The 24951-nt window shown below is 39.1% G+C and overlaps 2 protein-coding genes across 3 annotated transcripts in view; one reads left to right on the top strand and one right to left on the bottom strand.

Annotated features, from left to right (window-relative positions):
* LOC132370631 (interferon-induced very large GTPase 1-like) overlaps nt 1-12474 on the top strand; it is a 31518-nt gene extending 19044 nt beyond the window's left edge. The window contains exon 3 of the mRNA XM_059931010.1: nt 3366-12474. Coding sequence (XP_059786993.1) covers nt 3368-10666 — 7299 coding nt within the window. The 5' untranslated portion in view covers nt 3366-3367 and the 3' untranslated portion in view covers nt 10667-12474. The remainder of the gene's footprint in view (nt 1-3365) is intronic.
* ZNF215 (zinc finger protein 215) overlaps nt 1-24951 on the bottom strand; it is a 284622-nt gene that overhangs the window by 142157 nt on the left and 117514 nt on the right. The window contains exon 3 of one of the 2 annotated variants that reach the window (XR_009504635.1): nt 1691-6877. The exons of the other annotated variant lie outside the window; for it this stretch is intronic. The gene's annotated coding sequence lies outside the window, so the exon portion shown is untranslated. Of the gene's footprint in view, nt 1-1690; nt 6878-24951 lie in introns of those variants that run through there. 2 annotated transcript variants of the gene reach the window in all.

The raw sequence follows: 24951 nt of genomic DNA, 5'->3' as shown, positions 1-24951 counted from the left end.
TTTCTTCATCCTCTTAATGTCTATAGGATTCATATTCATAACCCCTATTTTATTTCTGGTATTAGTAATTTGTGCCTTCCCTCTTTCTTTTCATAGTCTGAATTATCACTTTTGTTGGTATTTTCATAGAATCAAATTATGGTTTTATTGATTTTCTCTATTGATTTCCTGTTTTCAATTTTATTGGTTTCTGCTTTAGTTTTCATTATTTCTTTTCTCTTGCTTATTTGAATTTAATTTTCTCTTCATTTCCTAAGGTGGAAACTTAGATTATTGATTTCAGATAATTTTTTCTTATATATGCATTCAATGTAAATTTCCCTCTAAGCACTGCTTTCACTGTAGCCCACAAATTTTGATAAGCTGTATGATCAAGTGTTTTTGTTATTTCATTTTTTCTCTGTTAGTTTGACAGTTACTCTTCTGTTTGACATTATATTAGAAATTGCAACATATATTCTACTTAACAAATGGCACCAAAATCAATAGAATCTTTGACCCTCCTCTCAAATACCGCAAGGACCTGTTGGTGATATTTTCCTTCTCCTGAAAAAACATGCCTTAGTAGTTCATTCAACGTGCATTTCCAAGTAGCAAACTCTGTCAATGTGTTCTTTTCAATCATGTTTTTCTTTCACCGTAACTCTTTAAGGATATCTAACTCTGTACAGAATCCTAGTTTGTCAGCTATTTTCTTTCAATAAATTTAAAATTCCATTCCACTGGCTTCTGGCTTCCATCAATGCTGCTGAGAAGTCAGCCCTCTCTCTAATTATTAGTTGTTTGGAGATAAAATCTGTTTTTCTCTAAATGCTTTGTTTTTGCTGTTTTATTTTCTGCAGTTCCACTATGATATGTCTGATTGTGAATTTATTTGCCCTCCTTGGTGTATGCCAAGGTCTTAAGTGTTGGCTTTAATTTGTAATGGAAATATTTCAGTTGCTTAAAATTTATTTACCTCTTCCATCAGATATTACTTCACTATCCAGTAAATTCCTTGAGGCTCCAAAGAATTTGTCTTAAAAATTTATCTAGATATTTTAGATATCTTCAGTTGAAAACGTTGTTCTGAGTTTCTGAGTCTGCCATAAATCTAGATTCAAATTTTAGTGACATTGGGGAAGATGGAAAGCACAAAATAAGAATGAGTGTAAGATGAGATGAAAATTATAGAAATCCAATAAAGACAAGGTGAAGGCAAAATCTTTTGGAGAGCTGGTAGGGGATTAAAAAGAATTGAGATTGAAGAGAGATTTAAATGGATAAATTGAAAGGACATGGTCAACTGCATTCATGTCAGCAGGAAGAAGGATGAGTAGGACACCCATTGACCTGGAAGTATGATAGAGACATTCGGTAGGACAGGAATTCCAAAAAGAGGGGAAACCTGAATAATGTGTGAAGTTGCGACATGTAAAATCTCATCTCATCTTCTGCCCAAAGATATGTCCAAAGGCATTGGGGGGAAAAACATAACATTGAGGAAACACTGAATACTAGAACATTTGGTCCTACATACACACATTAAGATGGCATCAGTAGAAAAGAGATCTTCATAATCCATATACAGTTCATAATATAAAACAGTTATTCATAATACAAAGATATTATTAACTAGTGTCAGATGAAGAGTAAGAAGTGACAAGTATAAACCAGGTAAGAAGTGCATTTTATTTATTTACTGAGATATAATTAACATATAACATTGCATAAGTCTAAGGTATACACCATGCTGAATTGATACATTTATATATTGCAATATTACCAACATAGAGTTAGCCAACACCTTTATCACATCACATGATCATTTCTTTACTGTGGTGGGAACAATTAAGATATAGTCTCTTGGTAACTTTGAAGTTTATAACACAGTATGTTGCTTATAATCACTATCTGAACATTAGATGTCTAGGACTTATTTATCTACTGGTTGCACATTTGTACCCTTAAACAACATCTCCCTAATTCCTACACCTTCCAACCCCTTGTAACCAGCATCCTACTCTCTGTTTTTACTAGTTTGGCTTTTTAGATTCTACATATAAGTGATATTATACAGGATTTGTCTTTCTCTGTCTGACTTATCTCACTCAGCATAATACGCTCAAGGTCCATCTGTGTTGTCACACACACATGGCAAGATTTTCTTCTTTCTCATGACTGAATAATATAAATATTCCACTGTGTGTGTGTGTAGTAAATCTTTATCTGTTAAGCCATGCACTGACACTTAGGCTGTTTCCATATCTTGGCTATTGCGAATAATGCTGCAATAAACATGGAAGTGCATGTATCTCTTCAATTCCCTGTCTTCACTTCCTTTGGATATATATCCAGAAGTGGATGCTGGACAATATTGTGGTCCTGTTTTTAATTTTTGAGGAACCTCCACAATCTTTTCTATAGTGGCTGAACCAACTTATATTCTCAGCAATAGTATACAAATGTTCCCTCTTCTCCACACCCTCTCCAGCATTTATTATTTGTAGATTATTTGATGATGGCCATTATGACTGGTGTGAGGTGATACCTCATTGTGGTTTTGATTTGCATTTCTCTAACAATTAGCAATGTTGAGCATCTTTTCACATGCTTGTTGGCCATCTCTTCAGGGAAATGTCTTTTTAGGTCTTCTGCCCATTTTTTGCTAATCCCATTTTTTAGGTCTTTTTGCCCATTTAATGTAGCTGTCCAGTTTTCCCAGCACCACTTATTGAAGAAACTGTCTTTTCTCCATTGTGTTCTTACCTCTTTTGTTGTAGATTAACTGACCATAAGTGTGTAGATATACTTCTGGGCTCTCTATTCTGTTCCATTGATCTATGTGTCTGTTTTTAGGCCAGTACCATGCTGTTTTGCTTACTGTAGCTTTGTAGTATAGTCTGAATCAGGGAATGTGATACCTCCAGCTTTCTTTTTTTCTCAAGACTGCTTTGGCAATTTGGTCTTCTGTGGTTCCAAATAAATTTTAGGATTATTCGTTCTACTTTTGTGAAAAGTGTCATGGGTATTTGGATAGTGATTGCATTAAATCTATAGATTGCTTTGTGTAGTATGCACATTTTAACAACATTAATTCTTCTAATCTAGGAACAGAGGATATCTTTCCAATTCTTTGTATCATTTCCAAATTCCTTCATCGGTATTTATAGTTTTCAGAGTATAGGTCTTTCACCTTCTTGATTAAGTTTATTCCCAGATATTTTATTCTTTCTAATGTGATCATAAATGGGACTGCTTCCTCAATTTCTTTCTCTGATAGTTCATTATTAGTGTTTAGAAAAGCATCAGATTTCTGCAAATTAATCACAGAGTTCTGTATATTAACATGCCAAAGGCTAACTGAGTGTCTTTTCGTCCCACAGCCATGGACACAGAAGAGTCTACCCCTAATGAGCTCCTGCTCAGAGGCAAAAATGGGCAAGATCTCCAAGAGATGTTGAGAGAAGCAGGATTGGCAGTTGAGTACTGGTTGCCCAAGCTGCAGGAACACCTGGGTGTGACCTGTGCCCAAGCCTTACAACACCTGGAAGAAAAAGAACTCCAGAAGCTGCAATCCCAGGCACAACATCCCTGGGAGAAAAGGGCCCTGGAGAAGCTGCTTAACCTGTCATACTCAAATACTCTTTCAGAGTTACAGGAGTCTCAGGTGGAAACAATAAAGAAAAGGCAGAAGCAGGCAGAACAGGCACTGCAGGAGCTAAGAGAGATGCTGGCAGAAGGGAGGCAGCGACAGGAAGAGGCAGTGAGGAAAAAGGAAGCAGAGCTGATGCAGGCAATGGAGATCCCCAAAGAGTTCTGGCCACGTCCCGAAAAGTCCCTAAGAGACATCATGGAAAACATGCTGGGACAACTCAAACTTATGGAGGGGACACTGTCTCACAGGAAGAACCTTCCAGATAGAGAGCTGGTGCGACATGCATCTGGAGGACTAGCCCTTCAGGGAATTTACAAAACCAGTAACCAAAGGAGCCTGATAGAGAAGAAAGAGGAGCTACTCAGTGTCCCCAAGGAGTTCTCACTCTGTGGCCCTGAGCAGAGTACACGGATGGAAACAAAGGAATTTACATCTTCTCAAAAAGAATCCATGTTCACCCAGGCTGTAGAGAAGCTGGGCTTCAGTGTAACTGCCTCAGCAAAGGGTGGAGGTTGGGGATTTAGCCTGGAAGCTGCTATGAATCAGAGCAAACATTCAGAATCCAAGGAAACCCAACAGTCACATTCTAAGCACTCTTACTTCTGCTCAACCAAGTTCAACTACATCCCACTGGCCTCCTGCCACTTTCCCACTGACCAGCTCCAGTTCTCCAGGGCAGCTCTACAGGAACTGAAATGCATTGAAGACCTTTCAGGTCAGCCAGAAGACCCAGACAAACTTCCCTTGCTGAGGCGCAGGACTGAAGCCTTCTTCCACAAGTTTGGTTCTCATGCTAACCAGGGCCCTCTGCACCTGGGAGGAATCTACTGGTGGAAAGCCATTTCAGAGGGCTTCCAAAGTGAGCAGCTGGCAGAAGTGAAACAGCAAGCTGCAGAGGCCCTGGATATTTACATAAGGGGCAGCTACAGTGGCTTTGGAGTGAATGTTGCTGCAGGTGTGGATGTGTCAGACTCTCATTCAAAAACAGCCTCTCAGGGAACAACCTTCCAAAATCTCCAAACCAAAGTCCAATTATCTGTGGCCCAGACAGGTGGCCCACCAGAAGCAAATGGCCTTTCACAGTGGAAAGCTGGCCTAGTTGCCAATAATCAAACCTGGTGTGTCATTGACCGGGGAATTCAGCTGGTGCCCGTTTGGGACATCATCCTCACCAGCCACCGAAGCGATTTTAAGGATCCTTATCAGGTAGCTAACTGCCTGAAAGACAGCTACACTGCTCTGACTGGTCTTACTGCCCAGATCCAGGAGGGAGAAGAATTACTGAGTGTTCAGAAGGAGGCTAGGCTTTTCCTAGAGGATGTGAAATCCTGGGAGGTATCTGATCCTGAAGAGCAGCTTAAAAAGCTGATAAATTTCATGCAAAGATTAAGTGAAAAAATAAAAAGTTATAACGCTTGGACTAATATATGCCTCACAGATAGGAGTCTGCAGAATTTTCTGGTAGACACTGTCAACTTCTGCAAACAGTATTCCATTTATGAAACTAAATTTATTAAATCTCAGTTGTGCAGCCTTTTGGATCCTCACATCTACAAAGTGACAAACTTTCCTCAGGCTCATTCCATCATGCAGTGGATATTTCAGTCAGAACCAGAGGAAGAGAATGTCAATATCACCCAATTTTCTGAATTAATTAAAATCTTTAAAAAAACCCAGAATGACCTTATGGAAGTAAAGGCCAAGTCTGAATCCACAGAATCAGTGGAGGAAGCTCAAAGCAAGGTGACTTACGAGGTCAGCTTGTCTCTTGGCTGCTTCTTGAGATACCTCCAAGAAACGGGGCAGCCAGACACACACATCTTGCTACTTTTGATTGCAGCTGGTGCAGGATATCATGTGGTAAACAATACATTTCAGTATCTCCTTGGGTGTGATGAGTTAGACTTCCTACTGGATAAAATGCAAACTGCCCTAGATAAATACCAAGAGCTCAAAAATATTTGCAACTACAAGGCTCAGGCATTCCTGGTGCTCACAGGTCTGACAGCTACACTTGGCATCAAAGTTGCTTCTCCAGAGGAGAAAACAGAACGCTTGGCATTAGTAAGACGTCACATGGGACAATCTTTGTCTAAAGAAGTTGTACATGTCCTCACCAAACTTGGGGCAGATCATGATTGGGAAAACCTAGAAAAAGACTTGAGATTGCTCATTGATGGGGATTATGAGGCCACCGTCTCTTCATTGCAAATGGAGGATGTGAAAAAACAATTGCAAAGTCTTTTCCATGGAAAGAAAGAGCCCCATGAACCACATGATAATGAAAGTAACAAACGGGAGGTCATAGAAAATAGAGCCTTCCTAGAAATACTCCAGCGTTTAGGCCTAGAACATTACTACCCAAAAACGATGAGCAGAGCTAACTTCCATGTGATCTCCAAGAATCCTGTGTACAACACCCAGCCCTGCTCTGAAAGAGAGCTTCCCTACTATTTCCTACAGAAGCTACTGATGCTGGATTATGGGCTGAGATACCTGATCATCAAGGATGATGAATACACAGAGAAGCAAGTCTATCCAAGCACCTCAAATCAAGAAAAGGAGGCTTTTGATCCATATGAAGATCTATTTGAAGACAGTAATAGCACCACTAATCCTTCAGCAGCCACTAATGCCAGGCCCTACATTCACCCTATGGATATACAGATGGCAATTCTTCACTGTGCAGATGATTTTGCCAGACAATACATTTTGGCCAAACTTTCCATTTGTCAGTTTGCCCTTCCCCTTCTCATACCTAATCCTTGCAATGCTCAAATTGAATTCTGTCTCTGGTCTCTCAGTCAAATTAGGAGGAGCTGGCAGCAAGCAGGGAAATCAATAAAAGAGGAGAAGGACAATTACAAAAATCAGCAGATGTGTCGTGTCTCTACCCCCATTGTGTCTTTTATTAGAGTTGGAAACGGCTTCTCTGCCTCCAAATCTCAGATCATGAACTGTCTTCTCAGTAAAAGGAAACATGATGTCTTTTTTCACCGACATTGCAAAGGGAGCAGCACAGACTGTCTCTTGATGGGAGGTGTGGTGGAAGTTGCCTGGTTCTGTCCTGGGGGTGAAGATCAGGACAGGTTTGACAACTGCCTGACCTTCATCAATCTTCATGGAGATGCAAAGGAACATGAGAAGCAACTTGCCTTTTTGCAGGAGGTCTCTTCTCTCATTGTGGTCCTCATGTCAACTTCTGATGACAATAAAGAAACCCGAAAAATTGTCCATGACCTGTGTCAGAAATCAAAAACTTTAATCTGTTTGCTTGATGATAAAGAAAAAACCATGGCAAATAACTCTGGCCCAAGAGTGAGAATTGGGATCAGAAACAGAAATGAGGCAGAATTAATAGAGGAGCTCATAACTACAATCAGACGTTTGTTAGAGCTTTCTGACACTGCACTCAGCTTGGAGAACTGTGCCCAAATTGCTCGCAAGCAAGGATTGCTTATTGATGAAGACCAGAGAGAATGCAAGGAAGCCAAAGAAAAGGCAGAGATTCTAATGGCCCTACTGGGAGAAATGGAAATACCTCAGATGAAGGAAAATTTACTACCCCTTCAGGGAAAACTGTGGCAACTTTGGTGTAAAAAGGACAAAGAACTCTATCATCTGAGAGAAAAAGGGAATCGAAGCATTGAACAACACAAGAGTGAGATTGAGACAGATAAACAAATGATACGATGTCAACAGTTGAGAAAAGCCTTTCCTCTCAACGATTTAATGCATTCTGTCCTTGAAATTCTCCAAAATCATTCAGAAACTGACACCAAACTCTACTTCTTGCAATGGCTGAGTGTGTTTCTAGACAATTTGACTGCAGGACACTTGGAAAAACTAAATGAGAAGAAAAAGGCATTGTGGTCACTGGTCCAAAAAGAAAAGCAAGAGGCACCAAAGAGCAACTCTCTGAAAGGCTTGCAAAATGAGATAGAAGTTATCTCCAGAGAGATTAGTGACTGCACCTTGGGAATTGAGCAACTTCTCAGAGAAGTTGGCCAGATCTATGAAGCTCTGGAAGAAGCTTCATCCATGAAAGATACCCTATTTCTCTCCCTTCCCCACATTGCTGCAGATCTGATGCTATCTGGTTTTCCCATTGAGCTGATGGATGGGGATGCTTCTTATGTGCCCCTGAGGTGGGTGGCAGCTGTTTTTGACAAGGTCTCTGAGAAACTTGGAAACAAACGGCTCTTTGTTCTCTCTGTCCTTGGCCTGCAGAGCTCAGGGAAATCCACCCTGCTGAATGCACTTTTTGGGCTGCAGTTCACTGTCAGTGCTGGGAGGTGTACCCGGGGGGCCTACATGCAGCTTCTGAAGGTGGAGGAGACATTCGCAAAGGAACTTGGCTTTGACTTTGTGCTTGTTGTGGACACAGAAGGACTTCGGGCCCCAGAACTCAGCAACAAGTCCCAGAATCGTGACAATGAGTTGGCAACCTTTGTCATCGGACTTGGAAATTTGACTCTGATCAATATTTTCGGGGAAAATCCATCAGAAATGCAAGATATTCTACAAATAGTTGTCCAAGCTTTTCTGAGGATGAAACAAGTAAAAATCTCTCCTAGTTGCCTCTTTGTTCATCAGAATGTGGGAGAAGTTACAGCTAAAGACCAAACTATGGAAGGACGAAGGCGGCTAGAGCAGAGACTAGACGAAATGGCAGCAACAGCAGCTGAAGAGGAGCAGTGCTCAGATGTAACCCGCTTTCGCGATGTCATTAAGTTTGATGTTAATACCCACGTCTACTACTTTGCTCACCTCTGGGATGGCAATCCCCCAATGGCCCCTCCCAATCCTCGTTATAGCCACAATGTCCAAGAACTGAAAAGCAGAATTCTTGTGACTGCCCAACAGGAATCTAGGGGAAGCATCATGAAGATATCAGATGTAAAATTCCGAGTTCAAGATTTGTGGAGGGCCCTATTGAATGAAAACTTTATTTTCAGTTTCAGGAATACCCGAGAGGTCATGGCCATGAGCAAACTGGAAACCATGTATAACTACTGGACATGGGAGTTGAGGAGTCATGTGCTGAGCATACAGGACCAGCTGATCAACCAGATTCAGAATGAAAAAATACAGACACTCGAAACACACACAATTGAGGCTCCAGTTACAGAGAAATATGAAGCCATCATGCAAGAACTTGAAAAATATTTTAATGAAGACCCAGATAGTGAAGTGCTGGTACAGTGGAAAGGAAATTTTGAAAATAAGCTAATAATCCTTAAAGAGGCATTCATTTTAGACAGCCAAAGAAAAGCCAAAGAACTTCTTAGTTTTAAAAAGAATCAAGAAAAACTGCATAACAAAAAATCAGGTTATGAAAAGGAATTATTGGAAAAAAGCCGAGAGTTGGCTTTAACTGTAAAGGGCACCCAATTGAGTGAGGAAGAGCTACATGAGAAATTCAACCCACTTTGGAAAAAATGGGTCTATGATTTGTCCTCAACTCACCCTCCAATCACAGAGCCTAAAATTGAAGTGGATTCTGAAAACATCCTTTTGGATTATTTCAAAAAGGAGAAAGACATGGCAAGCATACTGAAGAAAAATTCTGGAGAAAAGTTTGAAATCAAATATGACAAACATATCAAAATGAACAAGAAATATTTGAACTTAGTTACAATGACATTAGAGGCCCAGGATAAGGAGTCCATAAATATGACTACTAACCGCATTGTTTCAAAAGTTAACGAAACTATTAACAACATTTGTAGGCAAAAGCATGATTACAATCCAAATTATTTCTATGAAATCCTGAGAATAATAGATGAGGAGGTGAAATCTGCACCCACTAAGGAAAGATACACATTTACAAGAAAATATGAAATAGACTTATCCTTGTGTTTATTCCAAAGAGCATCAATGAAGTTTCATGATATGCACAAGGCATTCAAGAGAGCAAATGATCCTGTAAACTATCTGGAAAGCAAGAAAGATGATTTCTTCATGAGTTTTAAGATCTCTTGTCAGGGAGCAACCTCAATTAAAACATTTGTTGATTTTCTGTGGCACAAACTCACCACTGCTGTCTCCAACACCATAAAGAAAAACATGGCCCGCAAAATTGCCGGGGACATGCAAGCCACCTGTCTGGCATTCAATGGAAATAGGGCTAACCTGGAGAAACACATTCTCATCTCTCTGGCAGAAGAGGAAAATTTTGATAATTATTGGCAGTACCTTCATAATCCGGAATCATTTTTTAAGAATTACATTGAAAACCACATTAAAAGATATTGTTCTGACAAAGGAAGTGAAAAAATGAAGACATTTTTAAAAATAAGTTCAGATGAAATCAAGAATGCCATCCTCTCAGCTATTCAGGCATCCACAGCAGTAGCTAAAGATAAAAGCAGCACTGTGTCTGAGTGGTTGGATTTGTTCTGTGATCACCTGGGGAGTAACTTGATCTTTCCACGAAAAGACCTGATAAGCATTGAACACCAGGAGATAAAAGATATTGACTTTCTCAAAGAAGCCATGAGTAAAGCTTTGGATCCTGAAATGAAGAGAGTAGAAGAGAATGACTTGTATATGCTTATAGAAGAAATCGTTCCTGAAATCCAGAAAATGATCGCTGAACATCTCTCTGGCTGCTGGAAACAGTGTCCCTGCTGTAGAGCAATTTGTACAAACACAATCCCTATGCATGATGGAGACCACAGTGTTCCCTTCCATCGTCCACAGGCTGTCAGTGGAGGATGGTGGTACAAAACAGACCATTTTGTCATTGATTGCTGTACCAGTTTGGTAGCAAGTGATTGCTTTTTGGTTTTGGGAGATGGCAGGAAAGTCCCATATAAGAACTATCGACAGGCAGGAGGGGAATATGCCAGGTGGAGTATCACCCCAGACACATCCACCCAGCCATACTGGAAATGGTTTGTCTGTCACTTCAGATTAAAGCTACAAGAAAAATATCTCAAAAGATTTATAGATAAAGGTAAAATTCCTGATGCATGGAACAAAATCAAGAAACAGGATGTGCTTAATGACTTGAAAAAAAATTAATACTCAATGACCACAAAACAGCCCCAGTATCTGAACAAAGGAGGCACATTACCTGAGGAAGCCCAAAATATCACCCACTCATAAGGAAAACCTCCCTTATATCAATTTTTTCAATTGAAACATCTAAAACTAAATCAGTTAACAGCAAGAGTTGAAGACTTGCTGAGAAAGAACTTCATTTTTCTTTGTCTCAATTCCTTTTGCTTTAAAAACAGATTACTAAAATATATGAGTACATGATAAAATTTTTAAAAATCCATTTAAAATACCTACTTCATATTTTAAACTATCATTCTGAATGTTATTTTTTATTTTTAAATATATAATGTTATTTAAAGTCACAAGAAAGTCATTTTCATAGAGGGAAGTTAAAATCATTGCAGACTGCCACAAATTCTATAGAATAACTACATAGTTTAACCAATATACAGTTCTTGACTGGAATCTACAAATTCTTTTCATTTCTAAGTGTATTTTTTTTACCCTCAGAAATTTGTGAGGAAGAGTTATTAATGCTTGAATGCAAAAACATTCATGGAAAATTCATGATTCCCAATCCCAAATAGAGTGCTTTTAAGGGATATCCTGTTATAGGAAATGAAAAAAAAACAAACAAACCAGAAACTTGACCAGGATAGAGCCTGCATCAATTCTGGAAACATTATTCAACAAATATGGAAAATAGAAGTTAAATAACTTTTTCTTATTTAACCATCATCCTCTTCTTCCCTGGTGCCTTGGCACTTGCCTGTGCATGTTTTTTAAAAAAGGAAAAGAAAAAATTCACAGGAGCTTAGGTATTCAAAGTCTAGAGCTATGTACAAGTCTGAGAAGGACTTGTTAATGGAACAAGATTTATGACCAGGTAAAAAGGGCCATTTTAATCAAGGCTGTGGACAAGGTCAAATTTGATTAAGCCATGATCATTTAATCATTAATGATTTAAAAAAACTATTCCTTCAAGACTAAAATATCAAAAAATATATAGTTTTGTGTGGTGATATTTCAATAAGAGATGCTTTTTACGTATTAAAAGGTAAGAAAATGCTTATCTCCAAATCAGGCACCCTTGTGACTTTTCACAGTATTTGAGCCATAGGGTCATGATCAGAAATAAAAATGAAGAACATGCTGAAGCCAACCAAGGATCTGAGAGGGGAAGGAAATCTCCCTTCTGCAAACTTTTACCTTCCAAAGCAATGACTTTTGCTAGGTTCTCAAAGCTGATGATCTGAAGGAATCCTGATGCAAAGAAAAAAGATTATTCATGCCTGACATAAGGGCATCCATTGGCTTCCATTTCAGGGTTCACTGTCTACCCCTCCATAGCCAGTGAAAACAGACAGTACAAAGAGCAGTCAAAGGACTTGGATCTTCAGAGCTGGGAGACAGGAGTGTTCACTCTGCTATCTTTGTGCCCCAAGGCTTCAAGCATACTCTCAGTTTCAGGTCAAATGACCATGTTTCCAGAAGAAATCCTGGAACAGAAAAATTATATGGAAAACAGATGTTCTTGGACAGTAGGGTTTCCCTTTTGTTCTCTAAAAAAGTAGCCTCACTGAGAGTTGGAACTAATAGGATAAAGTTGAAATAGTGATAAAAACAGAACCCATGCATAATATAGCACCTGTCTCTGACATAGCTGCATCCTTGATAACTGTGCCATGTTAACATTCGCTGAATGCCTTTCATATTTGTTTAATGAATCCATTAAAACTTTTAACTAAAAAGTATTATATATCATATATTAACTTTGATTTTTCAAGCCGAATTTTTGTGCATGAAAAAATAAATTTTTGGATAAATTCCTCAGGCATTTAAGTAGAGTGATTATTAAATGAAATTCAGAGGCTGTGTCAAGAACCCAAAATGGCTAGACTTAAGTTGGGAATGAGAGAAGATGGCTATGTGTGAATGTGGTTTTCTGTGATAGTAGTGGAGAGTAAAGTGCCATCAACGTGGGGTGAGGATTAAAGGGTCAGTGGGTTGAGGTCACTGAGGAAGATCTTAGGAACAGTGGAGTAGGGTGAATGGAGTCAGTAGGGATGAGAATCATATGGTCATCAAAAATGGGAGATGATGGGCCCAGTGTAGGTCACAGATTAGAGATGGCCAGAGTTGTAAGGTCAATAGAGGTATGGTCCACATGGTCAGTGGAACAGGTCTCTCAGAGTCACTGAAAGTGGGGATCATGGAAACACAGAAATTGGGGGTCACCACATCAATAGACTTCAGGGATTTCCAGAGTAAGTTAAGCAAGAGAGGACAAGGCCTGCAGGGATGGGGCTAGGAGGGTGTTGGATTCTAAGACAAGATCAAATAACATGAATAAGAGGTGAGTTGCTTAAATGAAGCTGGAAATTTGCACTAAAAAGATTTTCACTTAGGTCTCTCTCCCTCTCTCTCTCTCTCTCTGAGAGAGGATATAAATACGGGAAGGTCAATTGAATAAGGTGTGTTATGGACGAAATATGTCTGTCATCCATAAATTCATATGTTGAAGCCCTAATTCCCAGTGTGATTTTAGAGGGGGCCTTGGGAGATAATTAGGGTGAAATGAGTTCATGAGGGAAGGGTCCTCATGATGAGATTAACATCCTTATAAGAAGAGACATCAGAGATATCTCTCTCCCTCCCCAGGAGCATGAATCAAGGAAAGATCATATGAGCACACTGCAATATGTGTAATAAGGCAAGCCAGGAAGAGAGCTCTCATCAGGAACCAAATCAGCCAGCATCTTGATCTTAGATGCTCTAGAACTGGAAGAAATAAATTTCCATTGTCTAAGACACCTGGTCTGTAGTGTTTTGTTATGGCAGCCCAAGCTGACTAAGTTGAGGTGTGCCTAAAAATTGGCCCCCTTAAGGTTTGGGATGCTTTTCCCTTAGACTATGGAAAAAGACATATGAAACATAAAACTTTTAATTTTTCCCCTTCCTTCAAATTTGTAATTATCTTTAATCATTCTCTTTAATCAGTCTAACCCTTCAGTAAGGTCTAAAAAAGCCATTCAGCCCTTTCTAGTACTGCTGTGACACATAAAGAGACAAAACAGTGAAGGAAAGTGTGAGCACTACCAATAATAGTATCATGATAATGACTGTACTGATATCTTTGCAATAGTAGTAACTGTGACATCTTGGGCAGGTAGTTTAACCTCTCTTTGTTCAAGTGCCCTGTCTGTAAAAGAGTGCATTTCTCATTCTGCTACTGGGAAGAATAAATGAATTCCTATTTAAAAAACATTTAAGACAGAAGCAAACACAGAGTACTTTATAAGTGTAAGTTATTATTATGTTATACTGCCACTCCTAAGTTCCTTATTCCTTTGCATTTGAGTAACATTTTATTAGGAACACATTGATGGATTGAGATAGTCTCATCTGAGGTTCATCGGCAGGAATATTCAACCAGGACCCCTTGGGAAATCACAACTGAGAATATAGTAAGTTCTCAATAAATGTGGTTATAACTTATGGCTCAAAATGCATCTCGATATATTGATGTCCCACAGTACTTTATCTGTAGTTATACCTCTCTCAAAAACTAATCCATCAGTCAAAGACTTAGACAAGTCATTGTCACAATTCTTTAACAGCATAGAAGATAATATGTCTTAGGTTCTTCAAAAGGTCCGAGACATGGATTCACACACAATTGATTTATTAGAAAAGCTATCCCAGTAAAAAAAAGAATAAGGGGAAGCAAGAGGGGGAATGTAACTTAAGGTGAGGGAATAAATTAGTAGGTATGCAAGTTTTGAGAGGTAGAAAATGTCATCTTTCAATTCTAGTTAACAAACACAAACTCGAAAATTAGACTGTTCGGTTTTGAATAGGACTTCCACCATTTAGTAGCTGTGTGACCTTGAATGACTTTCTCAACCTGTCTCTGCTTCATTTTCATCCATAAAATGGTGCCACCTCATAGAAGTGTAAGGATTTCTTGAGATATCCCTGGCACGGCATATATGTTCCAATAATGGTAGGTGGCGGTAGTAGTAGTAGTAGTAGTAGTACTAGTAGCAGCAGCAGCAGAAAAGCAACAAAAGTCATGTCAAAAGAAGAAATTACTATAGTTATTAAAATTATTATCATTTCCATTACAATGAAATGTGTTTATGCCTGTACCGCATTCTCAGCTGTAAATTCCTGAAAGAGTTCATGTCTTGTTCATCTCCATATGCTCAGCATGTAGAATGGTATTTACCCCAATGTAGGTGATGAATCATGGTTCTTAAGTACAACTGAGGACAAGCTTACTAAATACTGGAGTTGGAAGTGGAGACAGTTCGAAGGAAAAGAGAGAAATCAAAGATGATGCTGATATTTCAAACAGGGATAATGCAGCTGACATCAACTAAATAAAGGTCACCAATGGCCTCCACTTGGCTAAATCCAATTTTTTATTCACAGTCATATACATGACCTACCAGCATCATTTTGTCCCTCTCATCTCCCTGAAACACTTCTTTTACTTGGATTTGAGAATACTGCACTCTTGCTTCTCTCCTCCTATTTCACTCTTCTTTACTGCTTCTTCCACTTCTATCAGTCTCTCAATGCTAATATACCCCAAGGGCTCAATCTTGGGTCTTCCTTCTATATCTAGACTCTCTCTCTCTCTTAAGGGGTCCCCAATCCTCATTGCATTAAATACCACCTATACACTGATGACTCCTAATACATTTGTCTCACCACACCTCTCATTAAATGTCGAATACATGCCTACTCACCATCTCCACTTGGATGTCTCAAAGCCATCTGAAGCTTAACATGCCCAAAACTGGATTCTAAATATCCCCTCACTCAAACCCTGCTCTTATCTATAGGCTTCCTCTTCTTAGTTAAAGGCTAATCCATTGTTTCAATCCCCTGGGCCAAAAAATACTCTAAATCATCCATAATTCTTCTCACCCACTCATTCATTGCTAAATCCTGTGAAATCTACTGTCAAAATATATCTAAAATCTAGCCATTTACCACCACTCCACTGCAGGCACTGAGGCTCAATAGCCTCCTAACAGATTACCATAACAACATCCAACGTAGCAGTCAGAAAGCTTTTTTTAATGTAAGCTAGATCATTTTAATCCTTTGTTCAAAACCCTGAAATCTCCAGTTTTCATTCAGTGTGAAAGTCAGTCATCACAAGAGTCGTCAAGGCCCGATGTGATGTGATGTGATATGATGTGATGTGATGTGATGCAGCTCCTATTACCATTCTGATCTACTTCTATCCCCCTTAGTCACTCACTACAGCCATTCTCAAAACCACTGACTAAAAAGATGACTGAGTCCCCAGGATTAAAGACCCTGCAGCACTGTGGCAAATATATATTATAATCATCCCTAAAGGGACCTACAGATATTTATTCAGATAAATATGCACTGGGGAAAGGGGAGTACCCAGACGTTTAGAGAATTATTAGACACAAGGTCTGAGTTGACACTGACATCTAGAGAAACAAAGTATGATTATTCATAACTGGAGGCTAGGTAATAAATGGGGTCTTTCCTAGGCTAAAGTCAAGCTCACATTCAGTCCACTGGGTCGACAGACCCACAGGGTGGTCTGTCCCCAGTCCCCAAATGTATAATCGAGGAATGACAAACTTGGCAGTTGGACTAATCCCCAAGTTGGGTTCTTGTCCTATGAGGTAAGTGCTTTAATAGTGAGAAAGGCTAAGCAGAAGTCTTCAAAATTGCCCTCCACTCTGGCAAGTTAATAAATCTTTAAAAAATCACAACACAGGGGATGGCAAAGATTAGTACTACCATTAAAAACCTAAAGCGGTGGTTATCCCTACCATGTCTCCATTTAATTAGCCAGTCTGTCTCTTGCAATAACAGATGGATCCTAAAAATTTCTTGTAAATTGCTGCTAGCTTATCCAATGGTAGTCCCTACTGCAGGTTCTGTACTGGCCAAGGTAATATTGCTAGAGCTAAGATAGTATTTGCCACTGATTTGGCAAATGCATTCTTTTCTATTTCAGTGGTAAGAGACTACTAGAAACACTTCACATTCATGAAATGGACAAATATATTTACTTAGAGTTTTGTCCCAGGGCTCTACTAACTCTCCTGCTTTCTGTCATAAAACAATCCTAAAGAAAGGGGACCATCCCAGAGAACATCACACTGATCAGTTATATGATGACATCAGGCCAATTGACCAGGAAAGTAAGAGGTGGCTAGTAAGTTGGTGGCCTTGTTAAGACATGTGCTCCAGAGGATGGGAAACAAACCCTACAGAGGTTCAGGGACCTGCCATAACAAAAGTTTTTAAGGGTCCAATGGTCACGATATCCCCTCCAAATTAAAAGACAAATAACTGCATCTTGTATTCCCTACAATAAAAAATAAAGCACAGCACCTGGTAGGCCTCTTTGATTTGGGGAAGCAACACATTCCACACCTAGGAATACTTCTCTGGTCCATATCAGGTGACAAGGAAGTCCACCATCTTTGAATGGGGTCTAGAGGAGGAAAGGATTCTCCAATAGTTTCAGGCTGTGGTGCAAGTTGACCAAAGGCTGAGCCATATGATCCAGCAGACCCTATGGGGTTGGAGGTGTCAATTATGAAAAAAGATTCACTGTGGAGTTCATGCCAGGGATCAGCAAACCATGGTCCATGGGTTGAACTAGTATGCCACCATTTTTGGAAAACATATTTTATAAAAATGCAGCCACATTCATTCATTTGAATATTGTCTATAGATGCTTTCACACTACAAAAGCAGAGTTGAGTAGTTGAAACAAAGAACATATGGTTGACAGAGTCTCAGATATTTTCTATGGCTCATTATAGAAAAAGTTTGTTTATGCTTTGTTTATGGTAGGCCCCAGCAAGAGAATCATGATGCAGGGGTTCTGGAGTAAGGCCATGTCATCTGCACCAGAGAATTATATGCCTTTTGAGAAACAGCTCCTGGTCTGTCACTGATCCCTGGTAGTTATGGAATGCTTGACCATGAGGCACAAACTGATCATGTGACTGAAAATGCCCATTTTGAGCTGGGTTATGTTGGACCCACCAAGGCTTACTGTCAGAAAGGCCCAGCAGCAATCCATGGTAAGATGCAAATGGTATATCCTAGATCAAGTTTGTTCAGGAACAGAGGACATTATTAATCATGAACAGGTAGCCCCAACCCCCATGTCACCTACCACAGTTGCACCCGGAACCCTCCCCCAGCTCACATCTATAGCTTTATGGGGGTCACATCCAAACATCTAAAGGAATAAGAAAAAGCTCAAGCTCGATTTATGGACAGGTCGGCCTCATATTGGGTACAACCTAAAAATGGATGGTAGCTGCATTAAAGCCACATTTGTAAATAGCCTTGAAAAGCAGTAGAGAGGAAAAAAAAATCTTCCCAAATGGAAAAATTGCAAATGTTGCTCCTAGTCATTGGCTTTGTATGATAAGAGAAGTAGCATGAGGTGAGAATATGTACAAATTCCTAGGAAGTTGCCAATAAGAAATTAGAAGCCTTTGGGTAGAGCATGTGCATGGACATACAGCAGTGGGCACAAAGTGTGAAGAACTTTATATCACACATGCCCACCAGAAAGCACCCACCACTGAAGGGACACTGAACAACCAGGTTGGAAAAATGACTTGACCAGTTCATATTATCTGTTCTTCCTCATCAACCCCCCAAGAACTGGCATGATAGGCACATAAATGAAATGGTAAGGACAGTAGATACATAGGCTATGCATGGACGCAATAACAGGAACCAAGGCTAATCTAGCTAACGTTGCCTCTCAATGTCCAACTTCCAACAACAGAGACCTATGCTGAACCACCAATATGTCATTATTCTCAAAAAGTCCAAATAGACACTTGTTGGCAAGTCAATTTCATTTTACTCCTTCCATCCTGCAAGGTCCAACACTTTGTCAACATGGGGATTGATACCTATTCTGGGTGTGCGTTTGCCTTTCCTCTTTGCAGAGCCTTGATTAGCACCACTATCTAGAGATATACAAAATGCCTGATCCACAGGTATGGTACCCGGACAGTTGAGGATAAGGGAAAGCTAGAATTCATAGTGAAGGAAGAAATTGCCTTTGGTTACACCCCCCAAGATCAAAGGAAGCAATCTAGGCTATAGTTCACTTCTAACCTTCCTCTTCTAAGTTTCTCCTCAGGAAGAGAGGCCCATGGACAACAAGGACAAAGTGCCCTCCAAACATCTTTGGAAGGTAAATCTATATGGCATAAGAACTAGACTCTGCTGGTCATGAAGATGCACCACTTTCAATAAAAACTTCTGTGAGTAGAGGTAACTGAGAGCCTCCACTGCCCACCTGTTTGGATCTATCAGGGTGTTCACACCGAGGCCACACCTCCCCCAGGCTGCCCTCAATGACTCAGCATGGAAAAGCCCAATCCTGCTCATCATGGAGTTCCTTTAACTAGCAATCATTGCTCAGGATTCCCTATAGGCCTGGCCAGGATTTGTTCTAAACTCACTGTGGTCTGAGACTCTTTTTACCAAACCCTTCTTTCCCTCTCTCCTTTCTCAGGTGTCAGACCAGCATTGTGCTCTGAAGGATTCCCTGGCTTTCATTGCTTTCTCCTCTTATACCTTTCACACAGGCATTTCATCCAATAAATCTCTTACGTGTCTAATCCCATCTTGGTATCTGCTTCTTGAAGGACCAAACTGATGTTAAAACCCCCTCACACTTTTATTTACTTAAATTATTTTGGAAATCTTTCGTTACCAACACATATGAGCTGCTTCATTCTGTTCACTGATTTCACTGACGCACAATATTTTATTTAACCAGATGCTGATGGTCATTTAGGTTTATATCCTAATTTGACTATTACAAAAATAAAAATGCTGCAATGATGAATATATCTGAAGAATAGTTTTCATTTAAGTTGTAGAAATTGTTGAATCATATAATAAGTAATTTTGGGGATTTCCCTGGTGGCGCAGTGGTTAAGAACCCACCTTCCAATGCAGGGGACATGGGTTCAAGCCCTGGTCAGGGAAGATTCCACATGCCGCAGACCAACTAAGCCCATGTGCCACAACTACTGAGCCCACGTGCCACAACTACTGAAGCCTGCACAGCACCTAGAGCCCGTGCTCTGCAACAGGAGAAGCCACTGCAAAGATAGACCCGCGCACCACAACGAAGAGTAGACCCCACTTGCCGCAACTAGAGAAAGCCCGTGCACAGCAACAAAGACCCAAAGCAGCCAAAAATAAATAAATTATACAAAAAAGTAATTTTTAATTTTCGTAGATACTGCAGTATCTAACACATCCTTTGTCTTTGTTTTCACACGCTCACCAACCCCTTTGAATCATCAAGTTTTTTAAAAATAGTATCTCACATTTTAAAATTTCCTGTTATTTCGTTGTTAGTAACATTAGGATCCTTTCACTTATTTACAAGCTATTGATACTTTGTCATTCTTTCTGCTTACTGTTGTTGTCATTTGCTTCTTTCTCTCTTGAACTGTTCATTTTTTTGATTATTTATTTGTAAGACCTTTCATATGTTAAGTAAATTATTACTCTTTCTCACATAGGGGTTGCAAATATTTATTTTACAGTTGACACCTTTCTTTTGACTTTGTATAATGCATTTCTTAACTTACAGAAATGAGTTTTATGTAGTCACAGGTACATATCTTTTCCTTTCTGGTATATGGTTGTTTCTTGCTTGGAATGGCATTCTCCATATCAATAATAATAACAACACCAACAAGAATAATAAAACATTTCATTTTCTTCTAGTATATTTATCAATTTTTGGACTTTTTTGAAATTGTACTTTTTTTAAAATTTTTTAATTTTTTGGCTGTGTTGGGTCTTCATTGCTGCGTGCGGGCTTTCTCTAGTTGCGGTGAGCGGGGGCTACTCTTCGTTGCGGTGCACGGGCTTCTCCTTGCGGTGGCTTCTCTTGTTGCAGAGCACTGGCTCTAGGCACGCAGGCTTCAGTAGTTGTAGCTCACAGGCTCTAGGGCGCAGCCTCAGTAGTTGTGGCACACAGGCTTAGCTTCTCCACGGCATGTGGGATCTTCCCAGACCAGGGCTTGAACCCGTGTCCCCTGCACTGGCAGGAGGACCCGTTTCTACTGTGCCACCAGGGAAGTCCTGAAATTGTACTTTACTGTAAGTTATTTTGGTAAAATAAATAAGGTAGAGGGTCAATATTATTTTCTTATGGCCATGTAGTTTTTGAATAATCCAATTTTTGTCACTCGTTTTAAATAAAATTTTAATCATAAACAGAGTCAATATGACTCCTTTTATGGACTTTCAAGGATTAGTACCAAACCCTTTTTAAATATGACGTTTCCTTTATTTGTGAATATCTTGCAAGAATAGTATAAGCTTATATCTTCTACTAATTTCTTTGACTTCTCATTCATGTATTTCTCTGAATATATCAACTTGACTAATTCCAAACATAAATGTTACATATTTATTGAGATTGACTTAAATGTATACTTAAATTTAAGAACAATATATTCCTTTACAGAAAAAAAGCTTCCTCAGAAAAATGTATCTCATTTATTCAGTATTTTATGCACCAGCCAAAGGCTTTAGATATTTCTCTAGAACAGTAGTATGTACATTTCTCATTAAATCTAGTCCAATTTGTTATCTCTTTTCAGTTACCACTGCATACGAAATCAACTTTTCTATTATATTTACTGACCACATATTTTTTACATATAAACAATCATTTATAATTGATATTGATAAAAGCTTTAAAACATTGATTTTTAAATATTAATCTTATACCAAATAATGGAATGATTTTATTATACTTAGTCTCTGGTTCTCAATTGATTACACTGGTTTTCCAGGTTTGATATTTCATCATTTGCAAACAAGCAGGCACCCACTTTCTCAATTTGTATTAAGTCTTTTTGTTCTTATCATGTCTCATTAATTTGCTTAGATATAACAATGTTAAGTAAAGTGGATGTAGTATCATAGTAAAGTGGTGAGTATCTTTGTTTTCTTAGCCTTAGTGAAAATACTTTTGGCTTTTCACCATTAAAGATGACATGGGTTTCTTATTTGAGATATGTATTTTACCATGCTATAGAAGTATCTACCTATGCCTACATTATTAAGAATTTTACTCATAAATGGGTATGTGTTGTTATTATATGCATTTTCTGTATCCACAGAAAAGATAATATTTCCTAATAGTGAACAAGCCAAACTTCGCACTTGTGTATTTTATTTTGTAATGTTTGTGTATTCTGTTTGCTAACTGGAATTAGAATGTTGACCCAATTATTTATAAGTGAGATTAATATGTACATTTATTTTGAATATTTTTGTCAGTTTGTAGTAGTAATAGTAATAATAATAATAGCAATAACAATAACAGTAGCATATATCTCTTACTCACTTACTCTATACCAAACATTCAAAGACTTTTAGGTGTATTAACTCACTTATACCTTACAACAACAACATGTAAGCACTGTTTTTATCCCCTTTTTAACAGAAAGAAACTGATGCAAAGGAGGTTAAATAACTTGACTAACATCATACTGCTAGTAAATGATGACGCCAGAATTTGAATACAGGTGGCCTGATTCCATAGCTGTCACTTTTAACCACAATAGCATGTGTAAAGTAATTTAGAGGATTTCCTTCTCTCTTTAAGTTTGGGAATTGTTCTTATATCATTAGCATTACTTTTCTTTGAAGTCTAACAGAATTCCCTTTTTAACTATCTGGGCCTAATTCATTTATCTCATTCCACTCTGTAAGGAAAGAGAGAAAGACACAGACAATGTTTTGACACCTTTCTCAATTACTTTCATGACAATTATTTTACTTAGGTTTTCTATTCCTTTAATGTAGATGGCTCAAACAAATAGTGCATTTCAAACAAAATTTCCAGTGGACTAAAAAGGCTGAGAAACTTCTAGGCAATGTAAAGTTACATGGCCTCTAACTGACAGCAATATATATATATACATGAAACCTGATACATATATATGTAGAGATATAGATAAATTATACAGATAGATATAGATATAGACATGTGAAACTTCGCATATGTGAAAGAGGAAGTTTGTTTTTAAGTAAATTTTTCCAACAATACCTGAAAAATCCCTAAGACCACAGACAGCTGGATCAGGGAACTGGAGTGCTCATGCTATGCTCAGGATGAAAGTTAAAGAGCTACAGAAAAGCTGAACCAGTCCCAGGAATCAGAGCTGTGGCCTTCCAGTCTAGGACAAAGCCACAAGAAAAATTCTCTCACTAAAGAGAATAAGAGAGTCATATGAAAAATTCCAAAGGCAGCATCAGGGACTGACACAGAAACAGACTGATGCTCTCAAATAACCTCCAGCCTTTGCAACGGCCATGGATTCCTCACACAGAGAATCTAAGTACCTGGGTAACCAGCAGAGCAGCCCATCTGATGAGTATACTTGCCTTCTCATAATTAGCCTCTGCAACTGCTATTAGGAGAATCATAATTTTCACATTCACTGGGGAAATTCATGCCATCTACCAGTACAGGCCAATCCAACTGAAAACCACTAAAACAGCTGAAGAAGAAGGTAATGTTAGCATCATGGTAGCATGAGACACTCCCTCTCTCTCGTCCCTTCAATCTACAACCAGTAAAATATTCATTAACTCAACAAAGTTTCCTCTGCTTAACACACTAGGATGCCAAAGGGTTCCACACATCTGTACATCTAAATGTGTGTGAACTAGAAAACATAGAGGAGGCAGACCAGGTTAACAGTGGAGGTGGTGCCTATAATCCTGGATGCCCAGATACAACAACTGAGCCCATAGCCCCAGAGAACCCAGTAGCAAGAGGGGAGTAGTGCACATGACTCCAGCTTCCCAGGCATGATGCCCACAGCCACAGGGAACTGGGCAGAAGCAACAGCAGAGCCTGACACCCTGTCTCTCCAGCAGTGGAAGTATCCATGACTCTGCACTGCCCCCCCACACCTGCAGTAGTGGTACCCACAAACCTGACAACGTGGACATGGCAGAGGCACCCACAACCCCAGCTTCTCCCCACCTTTCCTTAGTATGACAGAGCCTATGAAACAGATGACTCCAGGTAAAACAGAGGTAACTGCCATCTGAGCGTCCCATGTGGCAACACCAGTGATAACAGCAGTACTGGCAGCAGCACGTCACTGGCAACCCTGGAGGCACAAACAACAACAACAAAGGCACAGGACAAAATCTCTGACAGAGATAGAGGGTGGAAAGTGTAGACACTCATATTTAACCAGGGATAGTTCAGGTAAAAGAAACCAGAAACCTCTGCTATAGTGCCACCTACTGAAAAACAAAAGGAAGTGCTCTAATTACTCATCTGTTGAGTAATTAGAATCAAGTGAAAAAAGCTCTGCCTAAAGAAAGGTATTCACTACTTCAAATGCACCAGCAGAGAAACAGCTCATCAAGCACCATGAAAAACCATGGTAACACAGTATAACAAAAAAGAACATGACAATTCTTCAGAAACCAAACTTAAGGACACAAAATAATGTGTTCTGACAGAGAACTCAAAATAGCTGCCATAAAGAAACTGAATGAGCTACAAGAAAACTCAGAAAGGCAGTTCAATGAGCTCAGGAATAAATTAATGAACAGAGGAATAATTTACCAAAGAGACTAAAAATCTGCAAAACAACCAAATAGAAATCCTGGAACTGAAGAACTCAATAAATGAGACAACACACTAGAAAGCACTAGAACAGACTGTACTGAAGAGAGAACTAGCAAGCTCAAAGACAGAAATCTAGAAACGATACAGGTAGAAGAGGAAAGAGAACTAAATTTTTTAAAATGAAGAAATTCTAGATGAACTATCCAACTCTATTAGGAAAGGCAACATAAGTATAATGGTATCCCCTAGGAAAAGAGAGGGAAAAGAGTGCACTTAAAGAAATAATAACTGAGAAGTTGTCAAATCTGGGGAAGGAACTGGATGTATGAGTCCATGAAGCTAAGAGAACACCTAATTACTGCAATGCAAAAAGACCTTCTCAAAAACATATTAGAGTAAAACTGTCAAAAGTCAATAACAAAGAAACAATTTTTAAGGTAGCCTGGGAATAAAGAACTTATATAGAACAAACCAGAAAACAAAAGATAAAATGGTAGTACTAAGTCCTCATTCATCAATAATCACCCTAAATATAAATGGGTTAAATCACCAATCAAAAGACACAGAGTAGCTGGATGAATTAAAATCCAAGACCCAGCTATATGTTGCCTCCAAAAGACTCACT

The sequence above is a fragment of the Balaenoptera ricei genome, chromosome 8 (assembly GCF_028023285.1).
Source record: "Balaenoptera ricei isolate mBalRic1 chromosome 8, mBalRic1.hap2, whole genome shotgun sequence".
In the NCBI taxonomy this organism is placed as follows: Eukaryota; Metazoa; Chordata; class Mammalia; order Artiodactyla; family Balaenopteridae; genus Balaenoptera; species Balaenoptera ricei.
This window is presented reverse-complemented; position numbering and strand designations above follow the sequence as displayed.